Source organism: Protopterus annectens, chromosome 1.part0, assembly GCF_019279795.1.
Source record: "Protopterus annectens isolate FY-2018-M chromosome 1.part0, PAN1.0, whole genome shotgun sequence".
NCBI classification, from domain to species: domain Eukaryota; kingdom Metazoa; phylum Chordata; order Ceratodontiformes; family Protopteridae; genus Protopterus; species Protopterus annectens.
Genome location: NC_056725.1, coordinates 1,747,099,869 through 1,747,118,723, shown reverse-complemented (window position 1 = coordinate 1,747,118,723; position 18,855 = coordinate 1,747,099,869). Strand labels below are relative to the sequence as shown.

General features: G+C 38.3%; 1 protein-coding gene across 2 annotated transcripts in view; it reads left to right on the top strand.

The window, feature by feature from the left end:
* The first annotated feature begins 953 nt into the window (after positions 1-953).
* Positions 954-18,855, top strand: part of LRP11 (LDL receptor related protein 11) — a 730,391-nt gene continuing 712,489 nt past the window's right edge. Inside the window, exon 1 of one of the 2 annotated variants that reach the window (XM_044069066.1) lies at positions 954-1,981. In XM_044069066.1, coding sequence (XP_043925001.1) covers positions 1,378-1,981 — 604 coding nt within the window. In that variant the 5' untranslated portion in view covers positions 954-1,377. The remainder of the gene's footprint in view (positions 1,982-18,855) is intronic. The other variant, XM_044069073.1, reaches the window with a different exon arrangement.

Below are 18,855 nucleotides of genomic sequence, written 5' to 3'. Positions count from 1 at the left end.
ATATATATATATTTTTCCCCCTCCTAAAATGTGTGGTTGTCTGGCTAATCACTGAGGACTGAAGACACTAAATACATATGAGATGACATACATTTGAGTTTCAGACTTCATATTCTTCAGAAAATACATGCTAACACAAATCCTGTTATTCTAGCAGCATTCTAAGTTTGTAAGAGCAATACTTAAAACCGGTCTCCAATTTTGGGCCTTTGCCCCCATTATTTTAGTCTTTGTCCAGATTTATTATGCTAAGAAGTTGAGAGGTATGGAACGTTCTCCTTGATATGTTATTAAACAACTGAACTAAGACCGTATCACTAACTATAATGTTGACTAATACTTGAAGACTTTCTAGTCCGAGAAATATGGAACTGCTCCTCTTTCTGATCTTTTGCTGTGATTTTTAATACTCATGGGTTAAAAGGTATAAAGGGATTAAATTGTAATAGCTCAGTTGTTCCTGATTTTGCTGAACGCCTCTGACTTTTGCCTTGTATTTTTAACCTGTCGCTCATAAAATGTTTTCATTTTCAGTTAAATCTCTGAGGATTTAGTTAATTGATAATGTCAGACGTTGGGATTCATATTTCTTATTGCTTAGAAAATGCGTGCGGATGCATAACCTGATATTTTATCAACTTTTAAAGAGAATTAAATAAACCTTTAAGAGATCACTGATTTGGGGCCTTGTCCCATAATTGATTTAATTCTTGAGCAAAGAAATTGAAAGCTGTGCTTTTAAACTACGATGGATGGATAAAGTATTAATATTTTGCTGAGGCAGGCAACGCGTATATCGACAAAATAGCCAGTACTTTAACTAGGACAATTGTTTTTATTTCGTCCCTTTACCGATACTTACTAAGGATAAAAGCGTGTCTTCATACACAATATAGACATATATTTATTTGCATTAGACGCCCGCGCGCTCCGGAAGTGTGCTTGTTTATACCAGTTCATTTACTCTTAACCCTCACTCCATACGCAAAACGGTATGTTTGTTTTGAAGGAGGTTTGAAGACTAGTGTCTTTCTAATCTCGAAGTGTTTAGCAAAAGATTGACGTCAGCGTCCATCTGGTAAGCCCATACACTGTGCTGGTTGGAGCTGTCACACTCCCCAGTGCTGTGCAGTTGTCTCCACGGTACGAAGCTGATGCTCTCAGCTGTCACCACAGTCAGCTTGCTGTGTAGCGGCACAGCCTCTACAAGGCGAGCTTTGCAGCAGAGACGACTTCCGCAGTGGACTGTAAAAGCTTTTCGGAGGGGGAAATAAATGGTGTGCGGTTGCTTATTGTCCATTATTTGACAGTCGCCCAAAGATGAGTGCCTGAAGTTAGATTTCGCCGTAAACACCGTCAGATGCTTTAATCTACATTATGTTTGCTGTGGATCGCTATCCTGCTCCTTATCACCTCCGTAGTCCTGTTTCACACATTTTGTACCTCGGCTTATTGCTTCTTTTCGGACCATGCTTTTCTGTCAGATCACCTCAGGTTTCAGACCTCAGATCGCAGATCTCCGGTGTAGAGGAACTGCTAGAGGAGTTCAGCAAGCAGCTGCAGCAGGACCAGCAGGAGGAACAGCAGAGAGTGACCGGGCGCACCGACCTGTGTTTGGACAGCTACAGCGTCATGAAAGGCTCCATCATTCGAACCAAAGACTCCATTGCTGAGGGGGCCACCTTTCTTACAGCGCCTTCTGGCATCGCCACCTGGGAAGAATGTTTGCACGTCTGCTGCTCAGAGCCCCGCTGCACACTGGCTGTGGTGGAGATGTCCTTTGCTGACCCGAGTAGCAGCAGTGCCGGTCTGAATTGCTATTTGTTCAACTGCACCTACGGGAAAAGGAATGTCTGTAAATTTTCCCAGCACCGGGGCTACAACAGTTTTACCCTGGCCTACAATGACACGCAATACCAAAAGAACAGTTATAAGGCTGGTAATGGGAGAGGCCCCGGTGCAGCACGAGGTACCTTGAGAGGTAATGTATTTGCCTGTGGTGGTTATAAACATTGTGTTTGCCCAGTTGTTAAATCTTTAGTGGGTAGTAGTAGATCGTGGATTGTTAACTAAGATCTTGCCAAAATAGTATGTTCGTGTGTATCTTAGAAGTTTTATTTAATAAAAAGCCTAAAACATTTCTGGCATTACAAGGTTACATTTTGAAATTAGTTTTGTTCTTTTCACAAAGTGTAGTTTTGCAGTAATGTCCCATTCCCATAAGAGACAACCTTAATTTGGTGTCTCCAGGTATTGTGTGCCATCCCAAAGTTCTGAGACCTTTCAATGGAGGTCAAGGGCACACAACAAAGGAATGGGATAGCTCTTTAAACTATTTATCTTTAGTAATAGTAGCAGTAGCAATTGGCATGGAGAGTAAACCATTTAACCGCAAGGTCTAAAAGAGAATTGTATAAATGTTTATTTATTTTCCCTTTCCATTTTTTTAAGGACAGAAATACCACTGTTGTAATGGGCAAATTAGATATGTCCAGCAAAGTAATGGACATTTATTAAAGTTAGGAATGGCTTGAGTGGTGTGGAATTTTGAAAGGTTATGACCATAGATACAATCACAGAAGGAGTATCTACTCTGAAGCATCCTGAGCAGAGACTGAAGAAATTTGTTGCTTGATGTATGTGTGTGTACATATATATATATATATATATATATATATATATATATATATATACATATATATATATATATATACACTATATATATATATATATATATATATATATATATATATATATGTACATAGGTATATGTATATGTATGCATATATGTATTATGTATATATAAATAGATATAAAGTACTATTTTATGTGGAAATGAGAAGGCATTCATATGTTTTGCTGCAATGAAAAGGTCATTTAACTGTGTTCACTGCAGCAGAACTGCATTTGGAAACCTTCACAGCCCAGAGCAAGTAATGCTTTCACACCTGTAACTTAGCCAGAATGGTCTGTGAACTGCAGAAAAAAAATCTTGTGATTTAGCTGTGCTTTCTACGTGCTTCATCGTTTTTTTCTTTTTTTTTTCTTTCAACCTGAAATTGAAAAAGAATGTTCAAAACTTGCTCTTGAGAACAAGTGCAATGCAAAGCTCAGTGAGAGAACAATACAGTTCTGTGTGATTGTGTTTGCAGTATTCTCAAGGTATTATATAAATTGAACAGTAAAATATGACTGAGGTTATGTTACACTCATAGTTCATCTGTTACTGGTATATATACATCAGATTATAGAAGTTAGCAGGAGGTTTTAACTGAAATATTAACACAACACCTTAAAACACCTTATTTAAGTTATAACTGTTTGTCCTTTTTAACTTTATACTTTTATAATGAATTGTAAAGATTTTAAATATGACTGTGGTCATGTTGGAGTTGGAGTATTCCAAAGGTGGTGACATTGGTGTAAAACGGGATGTTTAGAGAGCTGCTAGGACAGGCTGCTTTGTCTGAATATCAGTTTTGGTTTGACTTGTACATTATCATTGTTTATTTTCTTTTATTTCTTTTTCTTTTCTTGTTCTTTTCATTTTATTGCAGTGCTGTTTTAATTAGTATGTATTTTCTTTTAGTTTTAAAAGTTCTTGGCTGGGAAAGAAACCAAATGTTGTGCTGAATGTTTCATGAGGCCTGTTCTAGGTTTGTAACTGCCTTGTGAATCGTGAAATGAACAGTACAGCAGACTTATTTGGCTAATTAGCAAGAAATGTAATCTCAAGTTTTTTTCCAGCAAGCTGTTAGAAAAGACTTTTGTGTGATCGAGTCAGATTTTTATACTTTGGTCTACGTGCTAACATTTTTCTTCTTGTATTTCTCTCATTCTTTGCAGTTTTCTCTAAGTTGAATATGAATAAAAAAAACATAAACTTCTAACAACAGACAGCAAATTTTGTAGTCATTTTTTTACGAAGCCTCGTCTATATTTATAATTGATGAGTGAATTTTAGGAGAGAGTGGATAACCAAAGTCTAAGTCTAATTAACAAGGGAAGTCAGTTCAAGGTTTTCTTTGGAATGATGCAAGCAGAGACTGCCGTGTTAGCCAGTATGGTTTTCTGCACCACAGTAACCCTTTTCCGTTATCCCTCCTGTGAGGCAGTGTAGCATTCTTGGTATCTTCAGTATAAACCTAGATAACTGAATGGGCAGCCTGAAATTCTCCCTGGTCTATCTTGTGCTGCCCTCTCTGAGTTTCGAGGAAACCTTTAAATATGGTTTATTGGCTATGCTTTATAATGATCTGTAGGCTGGTTGCTTAGTCCTTATCTTTGAATCTGTAATTCTAAGCAGAAACTTGAGAGACCACAGAAGTAGAGACAAAGAGGACTACTCCTGTACTAGCATTAGTGCAAAGCAGGGACCATGGCTAGGAAAAAAAACAAATGGCTGACTAAGCTTGCCACTAAAGATTTATGGGGTAGTGGGCAATTAAGTGAAATACTGTTTTTGTAAATTACAGGCTACTTCGGGGAACCTTGTCATTTAGGATATACTAAGTCAGGTTAGTGCAAAGAGCAACACTAGAAGGAGAAGAAAGAGGAGAGAGAGTGAGAGTGCAGAACATATAACAAAATACAGTGAGGGCAAGTTGGAAAAGGGTGAACACTGGGGACTTAACAGGTGCAGGAACAGGACAGTAGAAAGAGGATGGTCTGATCAATGGGAGGGACAAGCAAAACAAAAGAGGGAAGTAAAATGAGGAAGGAGGAGGAAAATGGGGTTGAACTGTTCAAATGCAGGGTAGAAGTGTTGCTGATGCAGTTTTGGAGTAGATGAGGCTTTGGGGTTTTGCAGGGGATTAGGGGGGATTCAGGGAAGGCTATGAAACTAGAAAGAACCTAACTAGTCAGGGTTGAAGGAGTATAGAATGCTGGGAGAGACGAGGATACAGCAAGAAAATGGCAGACAGGATGAGGTGGGATAAAGCAGGAAGAGGACAGGCTAGGGTTAAGTAAGAGATGATCATAAGAATACAGGTAATTGATGAAGCACATGAGTGGCGGAAGAATGGAAGTAGGAAGCAACAAATAAGAGGAAGCAAAGTGGGAGAGATGGTAGAAGCAAGGGGAAGCAGTCAACAATGACTGGTCAAGAAGGAGGAAGTCTATGTAGAGAGACAGTGGCAGAAAAAAGTGATAAGTGTAAAGGGAAGACAGGGCCAGAGTGGGTCATACATGAAGCAGTAGCTGACACAGAGCAGGAAGGAGGTGGGCTGTGAAGAAAGGGGCAGTGCTTGGTCACAGGGAAGCAGGAGTGGGAATCAAGGAGAGCAGTTAGGTGGAAGGAGTATTTTATTTATCAGTGCATTTTTATATTTATGTAATTATTTATTCACATCAGTAGTGAAATGTACCCAAAAGTCTATCATCAGGTAGGTGTTTAGTTTGAAACAAAAACAGTAACCTGTGTACAGCTTATGGAGTAAACACAGTACAGTGTGACAGTACAGTTACAAGGACATTTCAAAACAAAGTGGTTCGTAGCCTTGTATTAATTAAGCAACAAACCTTTCTTAGAGAACTGGAGATCACATTTAAATTGGGTTATAGATAATGTTTATTTGTCCTGAAAGCAGCATATGAATGATTCATGAAGCTGCTTGTAAAGACAAGATTAGAATTTGCAAAGAGTGTGTAGAGACCTGATGTTAAGTGAGACTGAGTTCCTTAGTTTAGGTCCAATGCTGTAGCTAGGACAGGACAAAGGGGATTCTGCCCAGAGTGCAAGCTGTTAGGACAGGATCAGCCCTGCAGAAGACATGCTAATCAGTCCCGGCAAGTGAGCATGTTTGCTGAGAATCGTCTATGATTAACACTACAGCTGCTTAATTGATTTATTGTTTTGTCATTAATGTTTAGAAGGACTCTAAAAGGGAAAGGAAGTGACTGTAAGTGAAACAGTTTTTGTTCTTAGTGTTTGTATAAGACATTTCATGATTTAAACTGCATGTCATATACAGTAAAGCAGATTTGTGTATTATGTAGTCAGGGGTATTTTAAACGTGGGGGATCTGCTGTGGTGGGGTGGAGTTTAAAAGTGCACTGGTTATATTATATGTACAATGAAAAGATCTTTTATTTTTACATGGTTGAATGTCTAGGTTAATGTCCTTGGCTTAAACTATAAAGAAGTGTTTTTTGTGAGCAAGTAGGCTTGAAAACTAAGACAAAGTGATGAAAGCCATTAAAACTGCTTTCTTACATCTGCAAATAAAGTATCTATTAGCACATGTTCAGTGGGAGTCAAGAGCTGTACATTCTGTTCTGAGTCAAATTTACAAAGATTCATTGATCACAGCTTTTACATGGAGATAAGCTGTCTACAGATACAAGCAATTAATCTTTTTTTTAATTTAAGTGCAAGCAATTCATATTTTTTAAATGCCTTTATTAAGTTATCGCCTAACGTCTATAGGACACTACATTAATATAAAAGAAAATAAAGCATATCAAGACATTTTTCCAGTTACATGAACTGTCATCAATCCAACATTACATACATTGCTCAAATTTTGTTTTACCTTAAACCCCATTCCTCCTCCTAAACATTATTGTGCATGTATTGTTCCAACAATTTCCATTTAATTGTATGCAATTTGCTCCTTCCCTTTTCTAAAGATTCCACTACCAGTTCTTTATCTCTTTACAATATTCAGTGCTTCAGATACAGTTGGTTTAGACTTTGATTTCCATTTTCTAGTAATTTTTTTTGGTAGCTACTAGAGCTTAGCAAGGCATTACTATGCCTAGGTAATTCATATACAGTATTTCACCTCAAAAGAATAATTTCCTTAATTATACCCATTTGCTCACCCAGTATTTCTGACAGAATACCCTGTAGTGAATTTTTAAAATCTGCCAACTCATTACACTCACAAAACATATGTTCACAGTTACCTTTGTCTTCTCCTTCACACCTCTAACATCTGCCATCTACATGAGAAAAAATTCTTTGAAGTCTGCTCAGAGTATAAACATACGTATGAAAATACTTCCAGTAAAAATCATAAACCTTCTAGACATTGTTGCATACCTGGGAGCCAAACATATATTCTCCCATTGTTCCCTTGTAATTTGCTTATCTACTCTCTTTTCCCAATCTTTCTAACCTTATCCGATTTATTCTTATAACTGTAATACAATATTTTACATGCCCTACTAATTATCCCTTTTTAACATCGGTTTCTGTTCTAGATTTATTTAAAAACTGTACCAGAAAAGGCCTTTCACTTAGGATTTCTCTATCCCTTTCTCTTTGCCTATATTCTGATATCAGACCCTGATAGGGAAGGAAGTCTCTAGCCTACAGTTCAAATATCTTCTTGGCCTCATCCCGTTCTATTACCTTTCCCTCTCTGGTTATTTGCTTCCAAGAGCTTGTCTCCTTTGTCAGTTTTCTCCAGTAATTTCCAGCCCCCTCTTGCCTGTTCTCTGTACCCCTACTTTCAGTCATCCCTATCGGCAAAATCTCCTTTCTCCATTCTCATGCTTGCTTAGTTCTTAGAATACTTTCTGCTCCTTTGTGAATATAATTTTTTAAATTTCTCCAAGTCTTTTGGGTTTCTAATACCATGACAGGAATGGACCCCATTACTTAGTCAGAGTACGATTAAAGTTCATGAAATTAGTATTGTTTCAGTCTTTGATGTCAGCCAGAAGTGCTCTTTGCAGCATCTGCAATGTGCACAGTAATGACTCCTTTTATTTATTTATTTACATTTGTTTACCGGGAAATTCCGACTGGATGCAGGTCCTTTTTCAGTAGATGCCCGGGGAGAAAAGCTCCACATCATGTACATGATAAATAGAGATACAAAGTTGCAGCAATAGTAAACAACATTACAGGTTGTTGGCTTTAATACAATAACGCAATATTGATTATCAACAGTATATGCAGTAAATGTTGCAAGTTAAAATAGTTTCTTGTCGTTTATAATGTTAGTAACAAAGTTGTCAGACAAGATTTTAAAGTATGTAAAAACAACTAGCTAATTCTGACTGTGGTTAGTAGTAACGGTGGTATAGTTGGGTTAAGAGTCTAGGTGGGGGGGGTAAGGGTGGCGGTGTTAGTCTGGATTAGAACAAGGACAAAGCCAATGCAAATTTAAGTGGAATTTGAGTGCAGTCTTGAAAAGGCTGCTGGAAGGTAGAGTAGTTATAGAGGGTGGAAGATTGTTCCAAAGTTTAGATGTGGTACATGAAAGTATGGCTTCTCCTGCTGAGTTTTTGGGTTTGATAACAGTGAGTTGATTTTTGTTGCTTGATCTTAGGGGCCTAGTGGAGTGATAGGGTTGGAGAAGGGTTTGAAGGGAAGGGATGTTAAGGGGGTGGTTAATAAGTTTAAGAGCGAGGGTAAGTTGATTAAAGTGAAGGAGTTGTGGGAGTTCTAGGCAGTTTAGTTCTTTAATGGAGATACAATAATGGCTGCGGTAGGAGTTTCCAGTGGCAAATTTAGCAATTTTGTTGTAACAAGTATTTAGCTTGCATAGGTCTGTCTGTCTAAGGTTGGTAAGTATGGGGGGATGCATAGAGTAGGGTGGTGATTAGCTGGGAATTGGCTATGGAGATTCTAGCCACCTTGGTTAGGAATTGGCGGCTTCGATATAAAGCACCAAGTTTCTTGTGAACTTTTTTTATTGTGAGAGATATGTGGGCGTAAAATCTAAGTTTGTTGTCTATTTCCAAACTGAGTAATTTTGTGTGTTCTGATGGATAGATGATGGTATTGTTTTTGGTGAGAATGTTGAAGTGGGGGGTGTTTTGGGTGGCTTTGGAAGGTTGGAACAGGAGAAGTTTTGTCTTACTTGGGTTGAGTAGGATTCCTGTGTGATTTGTTGTAGTTCTGGTAGAGTGGGGGCAGAGCAGATGAGCGTAGTCATCTGCATACTGTATAAGAGATGCTTGTGTGGTGGCAGTATGTAGGTTGTTAGTGAGTGTTATGCCTTCTGCAATTCGTATGGGGTTACATGTATTGGTAACATATCTACATACAATTGTAGATTTTTTATAAGACTCATTGCTCCTACTACTATTGGAACTATCTGGGTATCTTTCTTCCAAATTGCTGTCATTTCTGCCTGCAAATCCTGATATTTTATGACTTTGTGTCTCTGTATGCAACACACTGTAGTCACTGGGTCTGGTGATTTCAGTGATCAAAGCTACTTTTGTCTTCTTTTCTTGCACCACCGTATCCGGTTTTCTAGCATCTGTATTTTGATCTGCTGGTAATGGGTGATCCCATGTGATGTAGGCGTAATAATTTTCTATGATGCTTTGTGGTTCATGTTTCCAGTGTTTTTCAGCCACTTCAAAACCATAATGTTTGCACAATCCCCAGTGCAACAGTCTTGCCACATTATTATGCCTTTCAGTATACAGTCCTTCTGCCATTAATATGTCACAACCAGCAATGAAGTGTGCAGCTGTTTACAAAATTGTCTGTTTTTCCCACATGTTCAATGAACTTTGTAAACCAACGTATATGTAGCCCACTATCTTGGGCTGCCAATATTAACCTTTCATCTCTTGGTTTGAATTTGCCTGTCCTTAACCATTCCTGCTTTCTTTCCTGATCAACATGAAGTTCTTCCAGAAGCTTTTTATACTTGCAACTATATTTATGCATTTTCTACATTTCTTGTCTTCTCATCTGGTCCTTCCCCTTATATTCTTTCTTTTGTTTTTTGGCACATTCAGTTGCTGCCTGATTTTTATCTGCTTCTGGTTTGATTTCTATTCCTGCTTGATGCCGATATGCTTCTGTTAGACTAAGCAGAGAAGTCATTTTAGATTTATTCTCCTCCTGTTTCAAAACTTTCACTTTTGGGTCTTATGAGGTCAGCAGACGTGTGCAGTCCCATGATTGCAGATGTATACATGTAATCAATTTCAAGGAGGCCCATTCCTCCTTCCAAATGGGAAATGTATCATCTTGGTACGCACTGATTTTTATAAATCACTTGGTGAGCATGAAGCATCCTTGTTTTCCTGTCTAATCTATCCAACACATTTTGGGGCCAGTTAATCACTCCAAAACTGTAAGTTAGGACAGGAAGAACAAATTGGTTTATAGCTTGAAATTGTTCATACATGTCAATGCTGTTTTCAAGATTAATTTAAGTCTTTTAAAGTATTCCTTACTAAGTTTTATTTGCATTTGTTCATGTTTTATTGTTGATCCTTCATCAGTTCCCAAATATTTATGCACTCCCTCTTGCTCAAGTTCTTTTGTATCACATTCTTGTCCCAAACTGATGTTTTCTTGGTGTTGCAGTTTTCTTACTTTAAAGGTTGCTTTTGCACATTTATCAAGACCAAATGACATTCTTATATCATCTGAAAAAGTTTTGACAACTTGCAGTTGTACTTTCAGTTCTTCATCTGATGAGCTATACAGTTTTAAATCATCGACAAAGAGAAGATAAGTCTTTACACTTTGTTATTTTCTAGGAGCCAAATTATAGCCATGGCCTTAGCTGTTTAAGTAGACAGCTTAATGGGTTAAGGGAAAGACAGAGTAACGGTGGTGACAGAGAGTCACCCTGGTATATCCCCCTTTGAATTTTTATCCCTGGAATAATAATTTGTCTTTTATTGTGGCTTAATTGCAAAGTGGTCTGCCATTGTTTCATGGTCACTGTAATGTAGTCGATCAGTAGGGTCTATATTATATCATCGAACGCTTAAAAAAGTGAACGCTGATTGATCAACCTAATTTAAGCGAAAGCTTAAAATCTCGAACTGTCAGATCAGCGATTTTTTTCCCAGGGAAAAAAATCGCTGATCCAAAACACATACACACAACACAAGCACACCAAACAAACAGAAATCCACATACATACACCTAAAATCTGATACCTAACCCTACACTAAACTATGCACACACCACTAACTACCCACTTACCTTAACCCAAACCCTAACCCTAAGGTCCGTCACTATTGCACACTCACCTCACCCGCTCCCTAAGCCTAACTCACTTAAATCCGCCCTAACCCTCATGTCCACTCAATCGCACACACACCTAACTCGAGCCCTAACCCTAACTCACCTAAATCACCCTAACACTCACATCCACACAATTGCACACTTACCTGAATCTGACCGGTAACTTTCCACCATAACACTGAAAATACCGAAGCAACAGAAACGGACAACCGGATTCTTTCCCTAGGAAAATATTCGAGTTTCTGCTGCTTCGATATTTTGCAGTTTTGCGAAAATAAGTTCGATCAGCCAGCGTTCGCTTTTTTAAGCGTTCGAGGATGTAATATAGACCCGATCAGTATAGGGTGTATCTTATACATTTTTAAGCAATCTTTTATCTATGAATGTAGGATACTATCAAGTGCTTTTTTATAGTCAGTCCATGCCATACTTAGATTGTTCCCCTTTTTACAGTTCTCCGCTATGACTTTATGTACCAACAAATGATCCTTTGTTCTGTATGACTTTCTTTTATTGCCCTTTTGTTCTACTGCCATAATTGAGTTTTCTTCCAAATGACTATAAACTCTGTTGGCATAAATTCCATTGTATAGTTTATACGTCATCAGAAGGCAAGTTATTGGTCTGTATTTTTAAGGACAGCTTGCAGGTTCACTCTTAAGTAGGAGCATTGTTTTTCCTCTTGTTAACCAGGGTGGAGTTTATTCAGTGTATACATATAAATAGTTCTTACTTGTAGCTAATTCTTCGTGCAAAGATATTAATACCTTTTAACCAGAGGTTAAGTACTGCATCTGGGCCTGGGGTTTTCCAGTTAGAGGCTTTTCTTAACTTTGTTTCAATATCTCTGGCTTTTACTTCATCCCATTTCATATCCTGTACCGTTAAACTTATTATTCTTTCTTTTACTTCTATCCATTTAGCATCTTTGTTATGTTCCACAGGATCTTCTGCACACTAATATATCCTGTTTACTTCTGTTATATTGCATGAATCTCTATGGACAGTCCTGATTATTGTGTTCATTTGTTTTATCAAACGTCTGACTTTTGAGGTTTTATTGACCTTCTGCAGTCTATTTCTTTCATTAATCTTATTATGTCTGTCTATCTCCATTAAATCAAGCAACTCTTCTCTCAGCTCATTTTGTTCTAAACTGAGGGCGCATTTTTTTTTATTTTCCATTTCCTGCGGACATTCTATGGAAAGTTCTATAGCATCTTCCTGTGGCACAATCTCTTCAGTTTCATCCTGTTTCATCCATTGCTCTGTCATATGGGAACTCACTGGTCTATCACTCCTCAACATTGACTGTGTCAGAGTTTCCACAGTTTCCTGTTCCTTCCCTTGCTGTCCAGCTTCAAGTGAACATTTATACTGGTTTCCTGTGGAAGACTCCAAAATATCTTCATATGGCACCTGACCAATTGCCTCCTGTTCCACTGGTTTCCCCTTAATTTGGAACTCCATTGCTCTATCCTGTTGTGGTGCTTTCTGAATTAGATTTTCTACACTGAATCCTTCACTTTGCAGGTACTCTATAACCTCAGTTTCTTTTTCTTTAAATCTCCATTACTAATCCTCTTTTCTACTTTTCCTCTTTGTCTTCTTATTCTTTGTATTGTAAAGTTTTTCATGTCTGGATTCCTTTGCCTGTGTTTCTCTTCAAATCTCTTTGGTGCTGCTATTTTTGTATTGGTTAATTTTGCTTTTTCCTTTGCATAAATATTACACCATATTAAATCTCTTTTTCTTTCCCATGTCCATATTTCTTCTTCAGATTTCTCCTGATCTACCTGCTTCTCCTTACTTTGGGGACTCACTCCATCATGCTGTGATGTAATCTGTGTTAGACCTTGTACACCAAATCCTTCACTTCTCAAGCACTCCCTAACATCAACTTCTATTTTTCTAAATTCTACTTTACTAATCTTCTTTTCTACATTCCCTCTTTGTAATATTATTTTTCTTATTGTGAAATTTTCCATATCTGGATGCCTTAGCTTGTATTTCTCTTTGAGTATCTGTGGAGCTGCCTTCTTTATACTGATTAATTTGGCTTTCTCTTTTGCATAAATATTGCACCATATCAAATCTCTCTTTCTTTCCCATGTCCATATATCTTTTTTATGCTTTCCAAAAATCTCTAGGTTTTGTTGTTTATATTTTTTCACTTCCTCAGATGCTTCTTTTTCCAAACAGATCAAGGTTTCTTGATCTATATACTGTTTTTCATAAATCTCTTGTATTAATGAGTACAATTTTTTTTATTTGAAGCTTCTGGACAGTTCTTCTTTTGGAAGTATTTTATTTCCTCTAATTTCTGTCTTAATCATTTTGTATATCTTGTGTCTGAAATAGTAACAATACATAATTTCTTTCTAATCCTCAATACTCCACTTTATTGTCTTTACAGCTCTTCTTTGGCCTGTCAGTTTTTGTGATTTTTATGGAGTACTACTTCCTTCTACAACAGTGGGGCCATCCTCCCCCTGGAACTGACCTGACCCCATTTTAGGAATGTTCCCATATTTTGAGGATTCTACACTGTCATTTTTTCCAGTCCTGGCACCAGTGTGCCTTGGTCACTTTTTTATCCTGGGTCTTGTGCACCCAGCTATTGTTTTTCATTTTTAGCCTACTTCTGCCCATGATATATGCTGTATAAATACAGTCTATATGTCGGTGTCATCTTGGTGAGATTTTGTGAAAAACAGGGTCCACCTTGTGAAGGTACTCACCAAGACTTGAGAATGAATTCCATTTCAGCAGTGCTACTCTCCTTTGCTTGCTGACTTATCATCTCTCCATTCAAGAGATTTTCACATTTTCTGTGTGGCTCTTGTTATACACCTTATGGATCTACTTCCAAAATCCTACTTTCTCCTTATTTCTTGAATTTCTACCTGTTTCATCATCATCCCTTTCCACTTTCAGTTATAACTTTATACTTGAGTTATATGTCATCATCTTCTTTCAGCTGTTCCCGTCAGGGGTCGCCACAGTGGATCATCTGTTTCCATTTCTTCCTGTCCCCTGCATTTTGCTCTGTCACACCAACCACCTGCATGTCCTTTCTCACCACATCCATAAAACTTATCTTAGGCCTTCCTCTTTTCCTGTTACCTGGTAGCTTCATCCTTAGCATCTTTTTCCCAATATACTCAGCATCCCTTCTCGGCAAATGTCCAAACCAACTTTATCTTGCCTCTCTGGCTTTGTCTCCAAACCTTCCAACCTGGGCTGACCCTCTAATATACTTATTCCTAATCCTGTCCACCCTCATCACACCCAGTGCAAATCTTAACATCTTTAACTCTGCCACGTCAAGCTCTGACTCCTGCCTTTTTGTCAATGCCACTGTCTCCAACCCATGTAATATAGCTGGTCTCAATACCCTCTTGTAGACCTTCCCTTTCACTCTTACTGGTACTCGTCTGTCACAAATCACTCCTGACACTCTTCTCCACCCACTCCATCCTGCCTGTACTGTCTTCTTCACCTTTCTTCCACACTCACCATTACTCTGAACTACTGATCCCAAGTATTTAAACTCATCCACCTTCGCCACCTCTACTCCTTGCATCCTCACCATTCGTCTATCCTCTCTTTCATTCACATACATATATTCTTATGAGTCTTAATTGTGCAGCTCTAAAATATCCCTTCAAATCAGTTAATCCTAAACCAGCCTCTTCTGTTGGAAGGATTTAATTTTAATTTGACTGAATTTAATTTTAATTGTATTTCAGGTTAGAGCACTGATTTCCTTGGATGCTTTTTCAAACTCAGCCTGGGAGTGGTGTCTGGTCAAGTGACTTGCTCAGAGTCACACAGGCAATGGAGGCTGTGAAAATCCTTGCACCACTGGACACAAAGACAGTAAAGATACATAGACCCAGCTTCATATAAACCCATTTCAGTTTTAAACCAGGATTTGTAAGTGCTTATGTCTATACTAACTAAAAGAATGGCAAATGGGTTGCCAAATTTATTTGATATGGATCAATGTGGTTTTGGGAATGGACCACAGCACACACACACACACACACATATATATATATATATATATATATATATATATATATATATATATATATATATATATTTGGTTTTGTGGTGGGATGCAGTCCATCCATCCCTTTGCTGGACATCGTTGTTTCCTCTTGTATTTTTCCTCTCTCCCAAATCTTCTTTATCAAATTGTTGTCTGCTTTCCTGTACATGTGACTGGACCACTGAAATCTGTTTTCCTTGACCTTCTCTACACCTGGGCTACTGTATACTCTGATGCCCCCATTTCATAATCTGTCCAACAGTTTGCATCTCAGACACTTAATTTCTATCACCTCTAGCTTTCTCACTTGCTCAGCCTTCATTGTTCAGGTTTCTGTACCATGCAGAAGTACTGGCTGCAGCACTCTTTTGTACACCTTACTTTTCAGCTTCTTTGTAATTCTTCTGACACTCACTACCCTTGACACTCTTAGTTGACTGCAGCTCCTCTGTTTCTAGCTTTGATCTCCTCATCAGGTTCTCTTCCTCAGTTATTTAAAACTGTTAACCTATTTCAGTATTTTCCCTTATGTCCCATTTTTTAACTTTTTTGATTTACCCCATTTCCTGCTACGACATTTGTCATTTGTGGTTAGTTATTTCTTATGTACCTTCAGTTTTGCATTTCAACCTCGTATCATTTGCTTAAGTTCCTGTTCAGAGTCTTCTTGTAATGCCACATCAGCTGCATACAGCAGCTTTGTTGTTCTGTCCTCTGTGACCTGTTTGCTAATGTAGTCCATCAGCACTATGAGCAGTTATGAACTCAGAGCGGAACCCTGCAAATACATCCACTCCCACTGGGAACCCCACAGGGAGTCCATACACTGTTCATACTTATGTCATTGGGCCCTTGTATGTAGCCTACAGTAGTTCTATCAATGTTTCTGTGACTTTTAATAGTATTAGGTCTGCCCAAATCAACTTTTTTTGTGAACCTATCATATGGTTTCTCCAAGTCTAAGAATGCACAGTTGAACTCCTTCCTCAACTCCATCTTCTTCTCCAATCTCTGTATCACTGCAGATTTCAGGTCAGTTTTGCTGTATCCTGATATAAATCCATATTATTTTCTACAAAGTATTTGTATATCAATCACTCTTTTCAGCACATTCATGCAGAATGACAACATTTCAATACGTCTGTACTGCCCACAGTTGTCACTGTCCCCTTTGTTTATGTACTCTTTAGACTAGAATACTTAATCTCCATTTAATTAATACATGATTTTCTCTGCATACCCTCTGGAGCCATTTCGCTCCAACTCACTCAACATCTTTTTCATATCTGGTGTGACATCTTCTGAGCCTGCTGTTTTTCATTACTTCATTTTCCTTTGAGTACTTTGCACCCCTTCGAGGGTGGACTCGTCTTCCTCTTTTGTTGTAGGCTGTGTCTAGGGTAGTACAGCTTCTGTGGGGTTTTCTTCCTTCAGAAGCTGCTGGAAGTGCTTCTGTCATCCACTATTGATGTCCTGTGGACTGGTGAGCAGATTATTGCTGATATCCTTTATAAATAATGTCTGATGTCTCTTTTTTATATTTGTGTTTTTGCTTTGCAACCTGATACAGTTTCTTTGTGCCATTTACAGAGTCACTTTCCAGAATCTGATAGAGTGCAACCTATGCCTTGATTTTTGGCATTGTGATTGATTTGGTAGCCCCTTTATTAGCCAGCCAGTATTCCTTCTTATCCTGGCCTGTCTTTTCTGCACTTTCCTGCATTCTGTCTCTCATTTGATAACTTCCTGGACTTCTGCATTCCACTACAAGCTTTCCTTATGTACCTTATTTCCATATCTGACTTGGCCATGTATTAGTTCTACAGTCTTCACACATGTTGTTTTGAGATGCTGCAATTCTTCTTTGACTTCACCTATTTCTTCTTCTTGAGGTGCTGTAGTCCTGTGTATTTTCTTGAACTCATGTGCTCTTGCTTTTGTGAACTTCAAGGTCATTAGTGTAGTCTCTGTTAACCTTAGAGCCTTCACTGATTACTGCTTGCAGCTAGCTCTGGCCAGCAGTGATTTATGCTGGGGGATGACAGTTTCACTGGGGATGACTGCAGTTGCTGATTATGCCCCAAGGACACTGTTGGCAAAGTGGCTAAAAGTCTTTGCCCCCAAGATACAGGATCATTTTATTTGTTGAATTTGCATGTTCTCCCTGTGTCTCTGTGGAGTTCCACCTACCTTCCAGAAATGTGGTCAGTTCAAACTCAACCTTCCCAGTTGAAGCTGAGAGGTTTTACAACAGAGTGCTCCCAAAACTGAATGCAGACTGTGGATGGTGCCTGTCAGGGGAAGAGTTTTGTAGACCGATCACTTCAGGCATCAACTGTAGTGTATGGTATTGTCTCAAGAAATTTAATGCAGTGTAAAAATTAGCTATAAGTTTTTGGGTCACGTCAACTAATGTCCGATGCAACTTGCATTTACATAGTCCCCAGCAGAGATCAATGCTTTATTGAGTATATGCATGACAAACAGTGACCAATTTGTCCAGCCCTGTGCACTGAAGTGAGCATTACAAGTAGCCAATTACAAGCAGGCAGTGGGTGGTGCATTCTTCCATTTACATTGACATGGAATCCCAACTAACGGTGAGGGTAGAGGGGTTCAACATCATTGTGTAGTGCTGTCCTCTACTCACCTGATGTGTCAGTAACTGGCTGTATTGCCTACTCTCAACCTTAGATACCTGGCTATGGAAAGTAGCTAATGGAGCAAGTTGACAGTGTCAGGCATGTGTTATTCAGCAGCTGCTTTCACCCTTTGCGGGTAGAGTGTGGAGCCAGGTATCTTTTCATTACATACAGTTTGTTAAGTTCATACATGAATTTTAATTGATATTTGACAGAATTATCAAAAACTGCATGCACAAATGTCAAATAACTCTGTGTATAATAAATACTCCAATATACATACATGTAGTGTTTTTTTATTATTATCACATGGAGCTCCTGTAAATCACAAATGTTTCTTTTCAACTGCTGCCCAGTGTGAAGATGCTGTAAAATTAAAATTAATTAAAACAGACAAAAGCAGAACTACCTAATTCAAAGGTAAGCCTCACTGCTAAACAATTCTAAACATTTTGGTGTGAACTCAATGTTTTTGGAAGAACCAAATGTTATTTTGTTATTGTTTTGCTGTTAAACCTCAAGGAAGTATCTTCTGTATCAGATGCTACTAACACATTTACCCATTTCCCGAGTCAGGCTGAAATGTCAGCACCCCAAGCTGTTCCTGAGGAAACCCATTTGCTAAGATTTTGGAGCAGATTTCCTTTTTCTCCTTCCAAAGAGTGACGCTACAAGAAGTTAATCAATGGCTTAGAACTATTGCCAGCTGTGGAAAACCAGGCTAAATTGGCATTCATTTCAAATTCTTAAAGATATGTAATGCATTTATCAGCACTTCTTCCTTCCCTGTATGTCATACCTTTAATATCTCCTTACTTTCCAGATCATTTCCTGACTTCTAGAAACCTTACGTCACCATTCCTATTCCAAAAACTGGTCCCAAACAGGTACTTGAAATTTACAGACTCATCCCTCCACTTTTTCACCTTTCCAAAAACCTGGAGAAACTACAGCAGGAGTCTATCCTAGACACCCGACACAAATAAATACATTTCTGAAGATTAGAAATCTACCACAATAACTACAAAGTGTTGTAGCTAATCCACTGCCCTTTTGTTTCACCTTAAAATCTCCACTAGGACCATATACTCCTTTTCTATGTCATTACTCATGTTTATTCCCAAACTGGATATCCTTAATGTGTACCATCCATGCATTTTCTAACTTTGTGTTCAGAATCTGTAATTCAGTTC